Source organism: Festucalex cinctus, chromosome 7 (assembly GCF_051991245.1).
Source record: "Festucalex cinctus isolate MCC-2025b chromosome 7, RoL_Fcin_1.0, whole genome shotgun sequence".
In the NCBI taxonomy this organism is placed as follows: Eukaryota; Metazoa; Chordata; class Actinopteri; order Syngnathiformes; family Syngnathidae; genus Festucalex; species Festucalex cinctus.
The window spans coordinates 9543334-9562836 of NC_135417.1; the positions used below are offsets into that span (position 1 = coordinate 9543334).

Below are 19503 nucleotides of genomic sequence, written 5' to 3' on the forward strand. Positions count from 1 at the left end.
TGGATGACGGCAAATCGAAAACGCTCATCCAAAAGTGGATGAAGGGAAATGGCAGCGAGGACACAAACGGAATATAATGTACAAAAACAATATTAAAGTCTCAAAGTTGATTTGGTGTTTTTATTTTATTTTCGTAGCATACAGTAGAGCCGACATGTTCTCACAATCACTTGTACTCGCTCTCGCTCTGAATGAATGAATGAATGAATGAATAAGGTGGAGGCAGACTTGGCTTAAGTGATGTCAAAAGGAGAGGCCGGGTAAGTCCAAAAAGACGTGTACTGTACTTTTCATAGGGGAAGACATGCATTGTAAACCAATAATGGACACACACAACTTGAAAGGCTGAATGAGGCCTTAGATATTAAGTGGGAGTTTGGTTCATGAAGGATTTACTTAGAAAACTTGATTAAAAGAAAAAAAAGAAATCAGCCAAACGGTGAGCAGACGTCGCAGAGTATTTACAGTAATGACGTGTGCCAGGGTCTTTCAAAGACATTGTAAGGATGTGTGTGCGCCATTAAAAGTCCTGTGTGTGAGAGCTTGTGTATGCGTGTGACAAAGAGAGAGAGAGATAACATCCACACTCGCCACTTTCACCCCCAAAAAAGTGCTGCAGAATCCCCCTTGGTCTCATTCGGCCACCCGCCGGTAGAAGTACAGGTAGCCCAGGTCCTTGGGGGGCTTCTCGGAGGCGCACACCTTCTGGTCGTTGAAGATGACCCATCTGTCACAAACATACATCATCATGATGAGAGCAGGAGTGCAGTTTCTTAAAAAAAAAAAAAAAAAAAAAAAAAAAAAAGAAGAAAAAAAACAAACAAAAAAAAAGTCCAAAATATTAGATGTTTAATTTGTGGTCAGTGTAGATGGCACTCCTGTGAGGCATTTCTTACACCATAATGGGAAAATATAAAGATCTTTTTTCAAATGTCATCTTTTTAAACACACACCAAAAAAAAATAAAAAATTTAAATTGGTGGTTTCATTGTCCTTTAATAAATATTCAATACAGACAAGTAATGTGTTTAAAAATTTAGTTTTGTTGTATTAAATAAATACCTAAAACAAATGCTCTTTTTTTTTTTTATATAAAATACTTTAAACCTAAAATATATCTGTGATCTTTTAAAAATGAGACTTGTAAAAGGGAGTCAAATTATGTACTACTGTACTACAACAAAACAGGACAAGAAATTAAAACCTAACAACACCACACAGAATCCACAAGATGGCGGCAAAGTACTGTAACACTTTAATTGTGATGGCCTGAGGGAAAAAAAAAAAAAAAAAAAAAAAGACAAACTGAAGATAGTTTTGTGGAAAAAAAAAACTCTGAATTTTCAAATCCCCAACCGCCAATATGTGGTGTTGACTTTACATCCAACTGTTTCTAACATTTGGTTCCTCCCATAAAGCTGAAGAAGATGCTGGTTTTTATTTTCATGTGTTAGAATGCGCACCGCGAAAGAAACGTCTCGCCAAATGAGTGTGATAACCGAAGACCACTTACTGCTGATCCTTCTTGATGTGACAGACGTAGTGGCCGCACATTGTGCTCGTGCCCATGTGGCTGATGAAGGCGAACAGTTCGTATTCTGGACAGACCACAAAATGACATCGTCAGTTACCATCAAGCCATCCTGACAAAAATATTTCCAAAAGGCTAGTAGTGCTCAATCCAACTCACTGCCTGGTCCGTCCCTGACGCAAGGACCGGGCGGAGGCTCCCGGGCGGCCTCGCTCTCGGCGGCCGAGCGACCTCCTTCGGACACCTCCATTGACTCCAGGTCATCCAGGTGCGAGAAGATCCAGTCCACGGCACGCTCCAGAGTATTGCTCTGGCAGAAAACAATTGACATATGATAAACGTAACATTTTAGTAAGCGACACTGTGGGGTTGAAATAAATGACATAACATTTTTGTTTACATGCTGTGTGTAAACTAAGGTTATTTTAGTTAACTAAAACTAAATAACAAAAAATAAAATTCAAAAAACAATTTCACTAACAAAATTAAAAAATGAAAATGCTTTTTAAAAAATGTGACCCAAATAAACTACATTTTATGTTTACAAAACTAAATCAAACTAATTATAGTTTTAGTCTTTGGTAATTAATTTAATGCCTGAGCCTTTGGGTATGATTTTAAATGGGATTTTAAGTAGATTTATTCTGATATTAAGCGGATAATTTGAAAATGTGTTACACAAAAGTGATAAAAGCCAATAGAAAAGCACCTTCAGATGATGTCACTCCCATGGTGTTTTTTTTTTTTTAAATATTGTACACAATACACATTTTTTTTAAAATAAAACTAATACTGAAACTAAACTAAAACTAAGCATTTATTAAATAATTTAAACTAATAAAAACTAACAGAATCAAACTGAAAACTAATTAAAACTAACTCAATTTAAAAAACAAAACTCAAAACGAAATAAAAACTAAGTAAAATCAAAATTCCAAAACTATAAGAACCCTGGTGTAAACGTATTGCTGTGTCAATTTGCGACTCTCACCGTTGCTCGAAGTGCTTTGGTCGCTTGTTCTCGGCTGAAGCCCATGGAGACGATGGTTGCCAGGTGCTCCTCGGAGACGCTCTCCGTCGTTGGCGTGGTCCCGCCGCTGCAGCCGGGCAGGACCAAGGGGGCGGAGAAGTCTGCGGCCAATCGGAAAGGACGAGGATAGCGCGGCTTGAGAGAAGCGTTCAAGCGGGGCTCATCTCATCACTGATTTGCAATCCCCCTCCACCCAACACACCCGGGTCGTCCATGTGGCCCATCACCCAGTTCATGGCGGAGTCGATGCCGGTGTTGCCGGTGTAGTAGACGGCTTTCCTGCACGCCTCCAGGGGGAATCCCATGTCGCAGAGTTGCGACACGGTGGAGTCGTCGAGGACCGGAGCTGAGGATTGTTGAAAGGCTGAATTACATTGATGACTTCGTTTTGAAAGAGAGCGCAGGTAAAATGAACATGAATCAAATTAAAGTGTCACAACACATTTCCTCATATGGTGGTTAGGGGATGCTTATTTACGCAACTTGAGAAGGGGCATTTTTACGACAATAACAAGAGTAGCTGGAGGTTGGAATATACCTATGGCATTCCCACTATTTGAGGAAATATGATAAATGATACAACAAACTGGTCAAAACCAGAACCACGCTCCCAAAAAAAAGACCCGACGTGATGTAAAAGTGAATAACCAAGGCAACATGAGGACGTCAAAGGCAGAAAAGCAAGAAAAGGAGGAAAAAGACGAGTGGACGTGTGTGAGAGGGAGGAAAGGAGCAGAAATGACAGACAGACTGACACAGCAGTGGGGAGTAGAGAGAGTCGTCCTCCTCGTTGCCGTGGGAGCCCAGGATACCTTTAACCTCCACATCGGGGGTCATGAGTGGGGGCGGGGCCACCTCTGGTAAGAGCTCCTCCCCCGGCTGCTGCCCCGACGCGCGGAGCGCGCTCAGGTCGAGTGTGTCGGGGACGTCGATGCTCACGTCTGCACAGGGGGTGGGGGTGATAAATGACTGACATTTTTTCAAAACATTACTGAGGAGTAGCAAGTTCCCACATTCAACATTCGGTACGTGGAAGGTAAAATTACTTGTGCTCAAGTCACTAGCGACTCTGTAAACAAATATAGTGCAAATGAATGAGTACATACACCCAGGAGAAAAAATCCATCCAAAATATATGTCATGGCTTCACTCACCCAGTTTCTTGGGGACCCAGTCAAGGCCAAAGGTGAACTTCTTAATTTGAATAACCAGGTGGTCGGGGAATGAGGAAAAGCGGGTTGTTCTGACAAAAGAAATTAGTCAGATTAATAAAAACAAATCACAATCTGACTGCTGCTCCCGTCAGCGCGCGCATACTTGGTGGCAGTGGTCTTGGCCTGCACGGCGGAGCTCCAGAAGTCCGTGAGCAGTTCGGGTTCGCTGAGGGCCGCCATGCAAACGGCGAAGGGAATTTGCGCTCGCACGGGCATGACCGTCGAGTCGCCGTTTTCACGCTGACGCTCCGCCTCCTGCAGCTCTTCTGTTGGGCAGATGTTAGTGATTAATGCATTCACTCAGAAGCCATTTTCACAGAAGGCTGTTTTACTGGATTTTGACTGTTTTTGCAAGGCCCACAGAATATTGCGTTCGATTGCTATGAAAACATGGAACCTACCAAAAGAACGATTAAAGTCTCTTCTTTCATCAGGAGAAAAAAAAAAAAGTGTATTTCTATCTGTTTCCCTTTTGCAGCAATTAGCATTAGAATATAGCTAAGTTTCATCAATAATCACATTCCTGGTGAAAACACTGAAAAAAAAGAGCTTGTTGCAACATGGCCCTGGCTGATCTCTTATACTCTGCTGCCACCTGCTTGCTGTTTTTTTTTTTTTTTAAATCATTACAATTGCTTTAAGCCACCTCTTCATGTCTTAAGCTTCATCAAAGCCTTCTTTCTGTATGCTCTTGCATTAAAAAAAAACAAAAACAAAAAACAAAAACAAAAAAAAACGTCAACACATTTTTGGGAGGAAAGGGCAAAGTATTAAAAAAAACATGTTTACACATTTTTGGGGGCCAAAACATATTTACGTGGGACAAAAAAACATTTAAAATAGAATGTATTTATATATTTTTGAGAGCAAATGAGTAAACAAATTTTCACTCTGAAAAATCTACAAGTTATGTGCTTTGAAAAATAAAAAGTATCACATGAGCAACCGTAGACAGACAAAAACACAACCACAAAGAAAGTACCATGAAACATGTTCACACCTACAGTAAATGCACACATACAGACACGAACATTCATATCAGCCCGCTCACCCGTGTTGACGGCCTGATCCATGGGCACAGGCAGCTGGATGATGTAATCCACCCGCTGCGTATACTTGGCCTTTTGGGACTGCTGACACACAATCCTCTCCTCCACCAAGAACCTGAAGGCTTCAGACGGGTTCGGCCCCGAGCGGCAGTTCCTCTGCATTAGAAAAGGAAGGAACACGATGAGGAGGAGGAAAAAGCCAAATGACTCAAGATGGAGACGTGGCGGAGGCGTTTGAATCTACCTCCACCATGTTTATGAAGTGCAATAAAAACTCCTGAGCGTCCTGCTGCCGATTGGTGGAGAACTCCGGGTGGCCCCGCCCCACAAGTGCTTTGAACATTCTTGGTGCTATGCCGATTTGGTAATCCTGTAAGTAAATAATTAAAAATGCTTGACAAACTCTTATCAGAGGAGACCAAAATGCGCATTTTTTTTTCTTACCTTGGCCTCAGCTGCACCATTTTCATCCCCAGGATCCGGTGCTGGTTTGGAATATTCGCCCGACAACAGGCCGTAGCCCAGTTTGGCTCTGTGAAACACCAATTATGACCTCACTGAACCCGACAACCTGAATTACGCAACACGCGGACGCCAAGAAGAGACACTCACACTTGAGTTTTGAAGTCTTGGGTGGGGTCACTCGGGGCCTCGTCCATTATCTTGTCGATGTTGGACACGTACCTGGAACGCCGTTTGGAACGTTATGTCATTGCAACTATGGATTGGGCACACTCAGCTGTTTCGCATTTGGAATTGAACATAATCATAAATATGATTTAAACAGAAAAAGAGAACCACGATAATTTGGAGCTTTCTTTTTTTATTGGATTTCCAATCAAAAAAATCTCTGCTGACGCAGCGGCAGCTCTAAATCAAATATGCAGATTCATTTTCAGTCACGATTTGGAAAAGGCAGTAAACAGGGACGATACTAACTTTCTCGCGAAGTCTGGAACGGTGAAGAGCACTTGCATGACGGAGTTGAGGTAGCAGCTGTTGCCCAGGTTCTTCATGCCGGTCAGGCCCTCCCCAAAGAGCGGGCGCAGGGTGGTCCCGGACTCTTGGATCACCTCCCACTCGCCGACGCGCTGGTTGACGGCGATTTCCAGCTCCGTCATGGTCCGCTCGGTCTGCAAAGGTCCACGGCGCGTGCGTGAGAGAGCTCGGATCGAGCGACAACGCTGGTAATGTTGCAGTTAAGTGCACCAACCTTCTCCATGGTAATCATGTCGATGCCAAAGTGAGAGAGATGCTCGGGTAACTTGGAGTCCAGCACCATGTCATCCTCGTCGTACGAATAAACGTCTGGATATGGAAATGAATTTGGTAAAGCCGCATTTTTTTTTTTTCAAACGGCGTGGCCTTACCTGCTCCGTCCGGCGTGATGGTTCCCAGTTTGACCGCCAGCGGGTATCCCGTCTCCTGGAAGTAGAGCAGGGCGTGGTTGTTGCCGCCCGAGCCGTCGAAGTACCTGCGACCGCAGAGCACTTTGCCGTCCGTCAGGTTCATCCAGAGATTCTCCTGGAGGCCGCACACTTCACACCGCCAGCCACTGCCGCACGGAGGGGGGACACACACGTGATGACAGCGAATTGTACTCAAGCACAGCGGAAACGTTTGTGTCTACATGAGAAAGCATTTATTTATTTATTTATTTATTTTGTAAAGCAGAACCTCAAAAATCTGCTTGCCCTCATTAGTGCTCCCCTACTACGCTGCCAATATCCTAAATAACAAAAATAATTAGACACCAATAAACAACATTCCGGTCTTTCATATGGCCCACTGAGTATTTAAATTATCAATAGTCCTGTGTCATTTGTTTGCATTTATTTGGCCTTCTTTATTTCTTTAAAATTAGTTGATTAAATGATGTATTCATTTTTTTTAAATGTTCATTTATATTGTAAGTTGGTTCAATGGCTTAATGTAAATAAAATAATCAAGCAGTAAACAGGAAATTAAAATGTTTATTTTTATTAAATAAAACGGGGTCATTATAATCGAAATTAGTGACAAAATTTAAAATGAGACTGAATTATTTTGTCATTAAAATAAACTTTTACAATGGACTGATTAAACAAAATAATGCCTACCGAAAATGAGATAAAAATATAAAATTGTACCTATATATACACACACATTTACATATTTTATGACATAATTGGTGAGTTAATTATAATAACATTAAAGACACATACAATTAAAAAAGATAATGAATTATTTTACTATAAAAATCAACAAATGACAAGCCTTTTATTATTTTAATATTGCTGATTATGGCTTACAGCTTAAGAAAACACAAATATCCTATCTCAAAATATTAGAATATTTCCTCAGATCAAGTTCAAAAAAAGAAAAATGCCATGATGGTGAAATTTGATTAGAAAATCCTTAGATTAAATTTCAGTTTTTTCAAAAGCAAACAAATTTGAAGCATACCATCCCGAAAATGTTTGCGCTCGACAAAGTTATGCTCTCAATCAGCAGTGACTGAAGCAGCCAGGTGAGGAGCTCAAGACTCACCTGGGCGGGATCTTGATGCCGTTGTCGAGCTGCTTGAGGTCGGCGGCAAATCGCGACTCCTGTCTCACCTCACCGTCCCACTGTTGTACTTGCAAGGCGTGAGACACTGAGTCGGCGGCTATGATGCCTGCCATTGACAGGGATACCTATGCGGGGCATGGGGGAAAAAAAAGAGCAGATTGGTTAACCAAAGACAGTAAGTTCAAACACAATGTGGTACCTCGGCAATTTTAGTTCATTTCGTAACCAAGCTCGTAACTCAAACGAAATGTAAGCACACAAAAGAAAAACGACAGCTTGTAACTTTGAAAACGTGTAAGTCAAGGTACCAGTGTACTACACTTTTAGTCAAGAAACAGGGCGTGGACATGTAGCCAACCCAATGCACAAAACCAACACAAAAACACATTAACAGCACCTCGGAATAACTCACCCGCTCTTTAACGACGTCGGGCATGACTCCAAGGTCCTCCGACGTGACTTCCTGCCTGTCAGGAAAGATGACAACTTTGTAGTCCTCCTCATAGTGCTCCTGCTCCACGTCAAAACCGCCTTCGATCCCTGGGCAGCCCACAAATGTGACAAATGATAAGCTCCACAATATACAGTATGACAATTGTATTTACGGCAGCGCCTTGAAGGTAACGTTTGAAATTCCACCAAAATCAAGGACGGCAGATACAAATGTTGTCATAAAGCATCACGTCAACAACATAGCACATGAGCTGCCAGTGCACCTCACTAGACCTTATTTCCGCCAGCAAAGGCTTGGTTAACTGTGTGTTTTATATTGGTGGGTTTCCATTTTCTCAATTTTGGTTTCAATTCCCATTACATAGCTCAGCATCCATCAACTTTTTGCGCACCATCCTCAGTTTCAGCTTTTAGTTAATCTGTCGCATCCTCAATTATACACTTAAAAGCAGTGTTGAAATTGGAAAAGGTAAAATGGCAGTCGTCCCACATTCCAAAACTATTCTTGAAGACCCAAAATTAGCTTATAGATATAAATGGTTGTTTGTGCCAGGGTGGAGCTGAGATAGACTCCAGGCAAAACACTACACAAAATGGATGCTGAATTTAATGTTGATTAAATTGGAGTGTCAACCTTCAAAGTGCCACTGAAATTTATAGATAATGCTTCCATGTTTCACCTATAGCCAATCTGGTGGGCTTCTTCTTGGGCGGGTGTCCAGATCCAGAGTTATTATCCTCTTCCTTCTGATAGACAAATGAAACAGCTGACGACAGTGACACTCATAATAGGCATGTAAGGAGACGGAATGTGTGCCTACCTTGGCCTTGCGAGTCCTTGTGATGTGCAAGTAAGCTCTCTGGCCAGCCCGAGCGTGGTGCCTGCCCACATACTGACTTCCAAAGCCCAGGAAGCTGTTCATGCACACGTACAAGCCTCCTTCGCTTTCCTGGGAAATCAAATGCAGACATTTTATAAACACTTGGGTGTAACCTGTCATCTCCTCCTCCTCCTCCATCCCCAAAAGACGTTGAGAAGAAGTTGGCAAAGACGTTGCTAACTTGCTAACTAACAAAAAAAACTGCGAATGTGTCATGTTATTGTTACTAAGAGGAAAACGTAGACTATAAAAAGGCGGAAAAGTTATCCCATGAGATATTTTGACGGAATTCCGGTTGAGAGTCGAGCTGTAAGCTAACATGCTAAAAGGCAGCTAAGTTTCCCCATTACGCTTATGGAGCTCCATTAGCTTAGCTTAACATTCTCTTGGCTAGTTAATGGAACACTTTAAGGTAAACGGAGCACGACATTGTTTAACGTTCCGTCATAATAATGCAAGATAAAGACATAAGGTAACGCGGAACTGTTTATGCGTGTTCACCTCGCTTGGAAAACGAATAGAAATGTAGAGCCGTTGCTCACCGGGGAGGCGAATGACAAGGCGCATTCATCTTTGTGAACGCGGTCCCCGGGCTTCGGCACCCGAATTGTGGACAAAACCGACATCAAAACCTCGCTGACGTCCGCCATGGCAAGTTAGCTGGTGCCGCCGATTGGTAAGTAAAGCGTGGGTTCCCCGGGCACCGCAATTCCACCGGCTCGGAGTGAGTGTATGTCGCTGAAGCCCGTCAAACGCTGTGTGTGTGTTTGGCTTGAATGAACCATGAGACGCTACTGCCTTGTGTTGTGGGAAGGCCGTGAACTCAGCTTCCTCGCAGAGACTACCGTAACTACTACAATAAAGGTCTCATCTTGGAATGAAATGCGCTGTTTTAAAGATTAAAGGCACATATTTTTCTGCTCGTATATTCAATTACAAATAAAAATTATCTAAATGGGAGTGGTTACTCTTATATTTTATAAAAAAGAGAGTTTAAAACAAGATTTCATTGCATTTGTGATAGTTACGGTAATGGCTGTTGCCCACAAACACAGCTATTACCGTAACTATTGAAATACTACCTTAAATACAGATGTGTTGCTTTTAAAGCTTCATCACGTTATTGAGAATTTTTTTGTTATTCGTAAGCTAGTATAGACATTAAATTACTCCACTTGTTTGTAGTTATTGGTATACCATATAAGCGAGAGATTAGAGTTAATTCCATTTTATAATTGTTACGGACTTACGGTAGTGCCTCGAACTGTTGGCGTAAGGTAAAAATTACAATATGTGCCACCACCTAAAACAGAAATGCGTTAATTTATAGCTTTTATCGCATTTATTCGGTTATTGGCAAGTCTATTTAGTATTACAGTATATTACTTTAAATATTGACAGTCATTTACATAGCTTAAATGAGAGTTAAACTATTGTTGATTACATTTTGTGATCGTTACGATAATAGCTCGAACACAAACTGTCGCCGTAACTTTTAGAATAAACGCGTCCACCGAATGGGTAAGGCGAATTTTAAATTTATTTAAAATTATATTTAAATTCTTATATTAAGTCTTTTAACGTACTATCACGTTAAGTCTTTTGAAAATTAAAATTTAAAAATGATAGGCGATTTAAAAAAAAAAGCTAGAAAGAAAAGAAGAACAAAAAAAATTGGTTTAATATTACACTGCCTTTGTCTCTGCTTTATGATAGTTACGGTAATAGCTGTTGGGGCCCGTACGCAGCTCTCCCAACCGGCCACTCGCGGTACTGCAAGTCCCACCTCCTTCCCAAACTTTCTTTTTCCGTGTTCTCTCCTCTTCTGCGAGACCATGGCGCTTCCCCCCGACCTCTTCGCTGTATACGTGGCGTCGCAAGTCCTTTTACTATGCGCGGGATCGGCCAATTCGGACGGCGTTTCGTCGCTGCTGCAGCCTTATGACTTTTTGTACTACGCGGGCGTACGTTCGTATTTTAACGGGCAGTGGGCGAAAGCTGCAGAGCTGATAGAAAGGTCGCTTGTGACCAAGGAGGCTCTGTTTAAGGTCCGAAGTCGGTGTTATGAGGAATGTGGAACAGCGGGAGGAGATGCACTCCAAAAACTAGGTACATTGCATATACAGCATTTGTGTTCTGGTCTTTCTACTTGTGTGTGGCACGAGTTATGTCGTCTTTACCTCACAATTTCCCAACCTTTATTGAGCTAGTGCACATATTTTACATTCGAAAAATATCACAGCACACCACCAAACAAAAATGTCACAAAAAAGTGAATGCAAATGGATCCTACCTTCATCTGCCATTTTATGGAAGTGCTTCTTCTGTCACTGAACAGAAAATGCCCCCTCAACTTCAAAAATTATTTGTCATCAAAATGATAATACATTGGTGCCTTGAGATACAAGAAACACACTGTGCAAGTTTTTCTGTGAAGTAACACCTAGTAGATGATATAATACTCTCATGCATATAATCTTTTTTTTTTTTTTTTTACTTTATTACTTACTCATACTGAGATGCTGTGACCATCTCCACATATCCACATCCTTTTACAATACTGCCCCCAGGTGGCCAAGATCCACACATCAGAATTGCATCCTTCGTTTCATAAACAGAATAAGCATGATCAAATGTCATAAGCTGCCAGTAGTCACGACCACTTCTCTATATTGACAGACACCGAAGAGGGGAGCCTATGGGACCTTTGGGCCCTGGACTGGGTGCAGAAGAAGGCGGAGTGTTTGAGGTTCTGTGTGGGACGCTCGGTCAGCCACGTGGGACAGCTTCCCGTTTCCACGGACATCGAGTACGAGTTCGGCTCCCGCAATGTGTACAACTTCCTGCAGGTTACATATTACAAGGTTAGTACGTAGCCAATCACAACTTGACAGGTTGACACGATGTACTCATTTGTAATGTTGTCCTTCAACTCCGCATCAGATGGAAAAGCTGACGAAGGCGGCGGCGGCGTCCCAGACCTACTTCGTGGCCAATCCAACTCACCTGGAGATGAGGAACAACATCGAGAAGTACCGAAGGATGGAGGGAGTGACCGACGAAGACTTTTACGACCGAGAAATGGAAAGCGAGAAGCACTGGGTGAGGAAGAACAAAAAATGTGCTTTGACGTCCTTAGAAATGTAGACTATTATTATTATTTACAAATTGTTACTGTACAGTATTTTTCGGGCTATAAGTAGCTTCGAAATATACGTCGCACCAGTCAAGCATCATGAAGGAGAACTATAAGTGCATAAGTTGCATTTTTGTGTTGATGGCACAAGCAAGTTTCAGTTGGATTTGAAACATCCGCTTCAAACTACGGAAAAGGTTTCCTTTTGAGTTTAAAATACCTTAACTTGAATCCTGCGCCATTTTGTTGAATCCTTATTGCGCCTTTTGGCGCCGCATGCTAAACGAACAAGCTAGCTAGCTAGCTAGCTAACGTGATTCCTTGTTCTGTAATTATTTCTTCTTTTTCTGCTTTCTTTTGGCATTTGGCAAATACTGTTGGTGCATTCCCGCCACCTTCTGAAATGCAACAATATTCACGGATTTATTATTCGAATCAGAAAATTTTGATCCACAAGGATAGTATTTACATTTCACAACATATATCAAAAGCCGCAATACCCAACCAGGATTCAAGCCATTTTAAACTAAAAATAAAAACTTATCTGCAGTTCAAAGTAGGGATGTAACGATAAGCACGATATTGTGATGTTAAAACTGCCACAATATCGGCATCATGTTCACTATACTTAAATGCAACACTTCTGTTTAATAAGTCAGGTCGATTTCCATTTGTGCAGTTCTAGCACCCTCTGGTGGCTAGTTTTTGTTTTGTTTTTTTAGTACAATTTAATTTTCATTAGGGATGTTTTGGACTTCTATGTTTAAAATCTAACCCTTCTATGTATGAATCTAACCTGAACTCGCTGGCTACCATCTGACAAAAAATATACAGCAGTAACATGGTTGTCCTGACTAAAACTAGACTAAAATGTTAACATTTCTTGTTGACTAAAACTAGATGAATAAAATGACGTTTTCTTGGACTAAAATAAAGACTTAAAATGCGAGATTTATAGTCGACTAAAAATGGACTACATAAAAAATGGGATGACTAAAAAAAAAAAAACTAAATAAGTGTGACTGAAATTGGACTAAAGCTGAGACTACATTTAAAAAATGGCAGCCAAAATGAACACTATAGATTAGTCTATGTCAACATTTAGCAAAACTAATTGTCTGCCATTGTGACGCCCCACGCAGTTTCTGTACGATTCGGCCCTCCAGCTGGAGGCGGCGTCCAAGTGGGCGCAGGCGGCGGACGAATGGCGAGCGTGCGTCAACGAAACGCTGCGCAAGATGGAGGAGTGCAGGGTGCAATGCGTGGTGGCCGCTCAGCGCCTGCCCGAGGACCGAGGAGTGGACGGCGTCGACGGTGTCTTCGAGAAGGCGGCGGGTACACGGAGTATAGCAGCATGTTTTCAAAAGATGAAACACGACAAACACTTGAAACATTTTTTTTTTTTTGTCATTTAGCTCTTTCCCTCTCGCTGTTGTCGTGCCAGCAGTCGTGCGTGACTCAGGTGGCCACGCGTCCCGGCAGGATCTCCTCTCAGGACGACTTCCTGCCCACTCAGCTGGAACACATGCACATCGCGCAGTTTAAAGGTTCGCGTTGCTGAAGCTTAATATTTGCTTTATTCCAAAAATACACAACAACTGAGTCGTTGTCGTCTATTGGCAAAAAGAAACAAATGGTGGCGTTCATGTTCCCACACATATTTTGCAAATTCACTCCATCAGGTGTATTTAAAAAGTCTAACCTGCCGATCCATATCAAATTTTTTGTTAAATTATTTTGTTGTTTTTAAATTATTTTTAATGAATTTATTTATTTATTTTACTTATTATATTTTGGTATTTTATTTACTTTTTTTTTTATATAGTTGGTTGTACTAGATTTTATGTGTATGCGTATCTCAATGTGCAGCACTTTGGAAATGCTTGTTTATAAAATATTCTATAGAAATAAAGTGGATTGGATTGAAAATATAGCAGCATTACTCTTTTTAAATAATACTTGTTGCGTCTGCACGCTTGCTCACAGCCGGAGACGTGAGCGGCGCCGTGCAGACGCTTCGCTCCCTGCTCCTCTTTTACCCCTCAGACAAGGACTCCGTCGACAACCTGCAGCTCTACCAGGAGACACTAGGGGGAGACAAAGAGTCACATGACTCACAGCCTGTTCAGGTAAGACCTCCATCATGAATCCATCGCTTCACTTTTTCTACACACTTGTCTTGTCAAGTCGAAAAAAGTTTTGGGATGTGGAAGGAAAACTAGCGTGTAAAAAAAAAAAAAAAGAGACACTGCAGCTGTACATTTTTCTCAATGTGCGTGTTTATCATGACAGGAGATCGCCCGCTATGTCAAGCGCTCGTTGCAGGAGAAGGAGCTTCTCTATTTCGGCATGGAGAACCTAAACTACACTTTCACTGACCCAGTAGGTTTTCATCGTTAACATTCACTTGCATTGGAGAAACGTTTTAAAATCAGTTATGTTTGTCCTGTGCAGGATCTTTGGACACCAGAGGATGTTGTCCCAGAGTCCCTGAGGGAAATGTGGAAGTAAGACCCCCCCCCAAAAAAACCCAACAAACTCAAATGAAAGTTGATCAAACTTGTGTTTCTCAGAGCTGAGAAGGAGAAGATGACCGAGAAGACGAACGAGGACGAGCAGCAAGAGGAGGTGGACGACAGCGGCTTCTACGCAGGTTAATTAAACACGAGCCGCCTCATTAGAATTCATTCCTCCATTTTTTACACTTGTGCGTCTTTTTCCTGCAGGCGGTCCAATCCGTCAGGTGGGCGTGACCATCACCATGGACGAACTGCTCCTCAACGGGACCAACCGGGTGGTGCTGGACGGAGTCATGACCGACAAGGAGTGTGAGCGGATGTTGCAGTTGGCGGCAGTAAGTCGGATTACAGTACGAGTCTACAGTGACATGAGTCCGTTGACCGCCCCCGGTTATTTGGGCCGGACGGTGAAGAGCAAAAAAATGTCAAAATTGATGCTCAGAAATACATTGAAGAAAAAAAAATCTTGAATAAATGGGATAAAAAAAAACAGAACAAAACAAACTTATACCACGAAAAATGAGGATTCACACCCAAAATGAGTAAATAATATTTTAAAATATTAAAAAAAAAATATATTAACTCATTCACCCCCAGCAATTTTCACTGAAACAACTCAGCTGTTTTACTGGATTTTGACTGATTTTGTAACTCCCATAGAATATTCTGTTGAATTACTATAAAAACATGGCACCTACCAAAAGAAAGATTAGAGTTTCTTCTTTTATTAGGAAAAAAAAAAATAGATTTGTATCTGCTTCTGTTTTGCAGCAATTAGTATTACAATATAGCTAAGTTTCATCAATATTCATATTCCTGTTGAAAACACTGGAAAAAAAGAGCTCCTTGTAACATGGGCTGATTTTTTTTATACTCTGCTGCCACCTGCTGGCCGTTTTTTGTAATAACTACAATTGCTTTAAGCCACCTCTTCACGTCAGGAACTACATCAAAGCCTTGGCTGATCTTTTATACTCTGCTGCCACCTGCTGGCCATTTTTTGTAACAACTACAATTGCTTTAAATCACCTTCATGTCAAGAGCTACATCAAAGCCTTCTGTATGCTCTTCACTTGCATTAAAAAAAAAAAAAAAAAAAAGTATAAATACGTTTTTGAGAGTCAAGGGCAAAGTATTTAAAAACGTATTTACACGTTTTTGGGTTTGAATGAGTTAATATTGCAACTTACTAAATCACTTTTCACAATCACAATTCAACACGCCACAATTATTGTTCACTTCCGTGTCAATCAAGCTAAACAAACCATCTCACCTTATCGTCTTGGAATTTTGATAGGCGGTTGCATCAGCAGGCGACGGTTACCGGGGGCGACGGTCACCGCACACGCCACACGAGACGCTGGACGGCCTCACCTTACTCAGAGCTGTGAAGGTGAGACAAAAAAAAAAAAGAAAGAAATCCGAGCACAGTACAGCGAGACATTTTGGTCTGATTGGAACGCGACAGCTGGCTCAGGACGGACTGGTCAACCAAACGGACGCCAAACTGCTGCACGAGCTGGGCGAGCGAGCGCGGCTCCTGCTGCATTCCTATTTCCGGAGCCCCTCGGGACTCTTTGTCGCCTTCGCGCACCTCGTTTGTCGGAATGCCATTGAAGGTAACGAGCAACACGGGTTAACACGTACCACGTCTTTTTTTTTTTCCTTCTCAATTTTCACATTTACAAATAAAAATAAGGAGAAATGTAAGAAAAATCTATTTTTTTGTGTCGACCAGGGGACCAAGAGGGCCGAATGGACTTGTCTCATCCGGTCCATGTGGACAACTGTCTCCTTGAGCCGGACACCAGGCAGTGTTGGAAAGAACCGCCTGCCTTCGTACACAGAGACCTTAGGTACACATTTGGACTTTTTAGGCTTAGCCTGTAAAAACTGTTTAAAGCCGTTAGCGATGTAACCAACATGAATACCAGAGAGTCATTTATCGCAGAGGATAAAGAGTATATGCCAGTGATTATTTCTATATTGTTGGTCTCCATGTGTTCGAATATAAAGGCCAAAATTGTATATACTGCACTGGAGCTAGCTAATATATTTAAATCTTTAGCATGAACAATACCATACACGGCAATATCGATACCGAGTCCCAACCCCACTTTTGACTGATAGTGACAACACACAACACAGATCTACTTGGTGACCACTGAATTCATACTTTTGCTTCAATTTCAATCATTTGAATTGAATATTTTCTCGTGTAGCGCCGTCCTCTACCTGAATGACAACTTTGACGGTGGCGAGTTGATCTTCACCAACAGGGACGCCAAAACAGTCACGGTAAGCCGGATATTATATTATAGGCCATCCATTTGACCCACAATAGATGAAAATTATTGATTTAGAGCGACCATGAAAAAAATAAAATAAAATTTAACCCTCCCAATTTAAACAAACTTAAAACTTTGCCTAACAAGAATCAGCTTAATGCTAACATAATGTCATAGGGGGCTACTGGAAACTAGCATAGCACACAGAGTTACACATTTTATATTTTATACACCAAAATGCTCACCTAATCAATGTCATTTTGTCTAACAGAAGTCTGCTAGCTTAATGCTAACAACGTGATGCTAACAACTGGTGCCCAGTAGCAAATAGTAGCACAACAGTTTAGCACATAGCACCACTAACAAAAGTCCGCTAGCTTAATGCTAACAATGTGGAATGCTAACTGCTGGTACCTAGCATATAGTAGCACAACAGATTAGCACCACTAACAGAAGTCCGCTAGCTTAATGCTAACAATGTGGAATGCTAACTTCTGATGCCCGGTAGCAAATAGTAGCACAACAGTTTAGCACCAGTTAGCAGCACTAACAGAAGTCCGTTAGCTTAGTGCTAACGATGTGGAATGCTAACTACTGGTGCCTAGCATATAGTAGCACAACAGTTTAGCACTTAGCACCACTAAGTGCTAAAACTGAAGGCGCACAACTGTAAATTTGGAATTCTAATTTTACAACAATTTTTTTTTTTTATAAACACTTTAAATGTTAATATGTCCGAAATGTTCATAAACTGAATATTGAGAAGAACGGTGGGGTTACACTGTGTACGGTATTTCTTTCATCTGACCAAATTCTTGACATTTTTTGGCCTCGCCCCGCAGGCCCGGGTCAAGCCGACGTGCGGCCGTCTGGTCGGCTTCTCGTCAGGACCCATCAATCCGCACGGCGTTGCGGCGGTGACGAAAGGTCGGCGCTGCGCGCTGGCTCTCTGGTTCACCAAAGACAAGCTCTACAGGGACGTGGTGAGTTACGACACGTTTGGCGTGACACCGAGAGGCGGCATGCAAATCTGGCAGACTGAGTTGACCTCATCACCTGGGACAATGTTATGTCATGTAGACAGATAGATCGTTCTTCACTTTTAAAGGATGTTGCGTAGGTTCAATATCGATGCAGATTTATTAGATCTTAGATTTGACAACTGCAAGATTCTACAACTCGTCATATCTTTTCCCCTGCAGGAGCGAGAAGAGGTGGAGAAGGGGTGGGCCCCCGGCGGGCAAGCGGCTGCACGGACGGATGACAAGGAGGGCGGCGGTGACGGCGGAGCCCCGGCCCCTCGGAACGTTCGCAACCAAGCGCCGGCCAAAGGCAGAGCGAGAGGACGGGTGACAGTGGGCAAAGATGAGCTGTGAATGTCATCGTCTCCATGAACACTTATTTCTCACTGAGACTGTTCCATTGCTGGTTGGGTTGAGTTCAGAGTTCACTGGCTTCTCGTGAAATTTGCAACAGGGAATTTTATTATCAAAACAGTTCAGATAGACTTGTCTAGTATATCTGTGCCATCACAGTTTGAATTTTTGATTTGTATTTATTTTTTTATGGTTTATGGTTTAATATTGTTAGAAATTCGCTGTTAAAAAAAATGTTATAAATTTAGTGGTGAAAAATTCTGGAGCTCTAACCCAGATAATTTCACAGATTAAACGAGTGGTATTTTTGTACCATTTGATTTGAATTTTAAGACATTGAACTTTTGACACTGAATTGTTGAAATCGGATTTACTTTGATGGTAAACAAAGCAAAATTAGAAGTTTGACTATACTGGTGCAAATTCAAACTCAGTTTGAATATTTTTATGAAGAAGAAAAAAAGAAGTGTTCCTAATAATATGGCCTCATCTATGGCCATCTTGATGCTGTTTTTTTTAAGTTTGTGAGTATTTATTAGTGACAGCGTTCAGTACGACCTTGACTGAAAAGTGTCTGTGTATATACTGTTACTGTATTTATACTTACTAGGATGAAAGTAAGTAAACTTTTTATTTGTGGCCCCCCACATGTATGCGTGCCTTTCTTTCAGTTTCCCCTCACAATCACAGTCTTTTGGAGCATATGAGTCCGTCATTGTCTAAACTTCAAATTTACCTGTGAGACTCTTCCCACAAGCTGACACGGCAACAAAACCCACGTATTCCAAAAGACCGTTCATAAACAGATAAATTTCCACATAAGCGTCTCCATTATGTCACACGCAACACCAAGCGAGGTGCCAAGGTCAAGCTAGCGCATTAGCTTGTTAGCTTGCGGGCTAGCAAGTGTAACAAACAGTTAACTTTTAACTTTGAGTGTGTCTGTTTTGTAAATGTACGTTTGGCACATGGAATAACACTGTTGCGGCATATTTGGACGGACCCAAAGTCGGTTAACTGGTCTGAAAAACTAATAGCAGCTAATCATAATAGCTAGCTAATAGCGATTAGCTGCCTACGACATGGTTGATTTGCAATGGAGCTGTCCAAATTCCAATACCACCTAACAGATAGATTTTTTGGGGATGTAGCTATGTCACGGTGGAAATGGGCCGTTTTATATTATTTATTTTAGTCTATGGAGGCATGGAATTTTCACTGTAAACAATTTTGACTGCGCTATGTTGTAAAAACTGCAAAGTTGTTGGACGTATTGGTAAAACAAAGGCTAAATCATAAATGCTAAAAACTTTACATTCCCCCTCCCCCTATACTGCCTTAGTGTATTGACCTGCTCATGTGCAGTTGTAGCATTACCGCATGGTATGAGACAAAAATGCCGTTTTTAACATTTGGCCTACATTTTACCAATAGATTCAACGATGTTATTGATGTATTCAAACAACTTTACTAATG

At 41.6% G+C, this 19503-nt stretch overlaps 2 protein-coding genes across 10 annotated transcripts; one reads left to right on the forward strand and one right to left on the reverse strand.

Annotated features, from left to right (window-relative positions):
* Positions 1-106: 106 nt before the first annotated feature.
* Positions 107-10609, reverse strand: usp5 (ubiquitin specific peptidase 5 (isopeptidase T)). Of its 9 annotated transcripts, none has more exons than XM_077525922.1 (20): positions 10495-10609; positions 8649-8777; positions 8508-8574; positions 7787-7914; positions 7354-7499; positions 6195-6379; positions 6038-6132; positions 5764-5957; positions 5437-5508; positions 5269-5356; positions 5069-5194; positions 4827-4980; positions 3879-4041; positions 3716-3804; positions 3317-3502; positions 2764-2907; positions 2523-2662; positions 1691-1841; positions 1514-1598; positions 107-727 (listed from the first exon to the last, which is right to left on the reverse strand). In XM_077525922.1, the coding sequence occupies exons 1-20, from the start codon at positions 10543-10545 to the stop codon at positions 634-636; spliced, it is 2487 nt and encodes an 828-aa protein (XP_077382048.1). In that variant the 5' UTR covers positions 10546-10609; the 3' UTR covers positions 107-633. The 9 variants fall into 9 exon arrangements, with proteins under 9 accessions (XP_077382048.1, XP_077382042.1, XP_077382046.1 ...); XM_077525916.1 differs by having other exon boundaries at positions 8508-8571; positions 10429-10548; XM_077525920.1 differs by having other exon boundaries at positions 3374-3502; positions 8508-8571; positions 10429-10545.
* On the forward strand, positions 10465-18666 carry p3h3 (prolyl 3-hydroxylase 3). The gene is made up of 16 exons (XM_077525925.1): positions 10465-10817; positions 11388-11572; positions 11652-11810; positions 12987-13179; positions 13260-13391; positions 13831-13973; positions 14137-14226; positions 14299-14351; positions 14418-14497; positions 14571-14698; positions 15661-15756; positions 15832-15982; positions 16102-16219; positions 16586-16661; positions 17494-17634; positions 17854-18666. Exons 1-16 carry the CDS (start codon positions 10544-10546, stop codon positions 18025-18027), a joined length of 2193 nt encoding a protein of 730 aa, XP_077382051.1. The 5' UTR covers positions 10465-10543; the 3' UTR covers positions 18028-18666.
* The last annotated feature ends 837 nt before the right edge of the window (positions 18667-19503 follow it).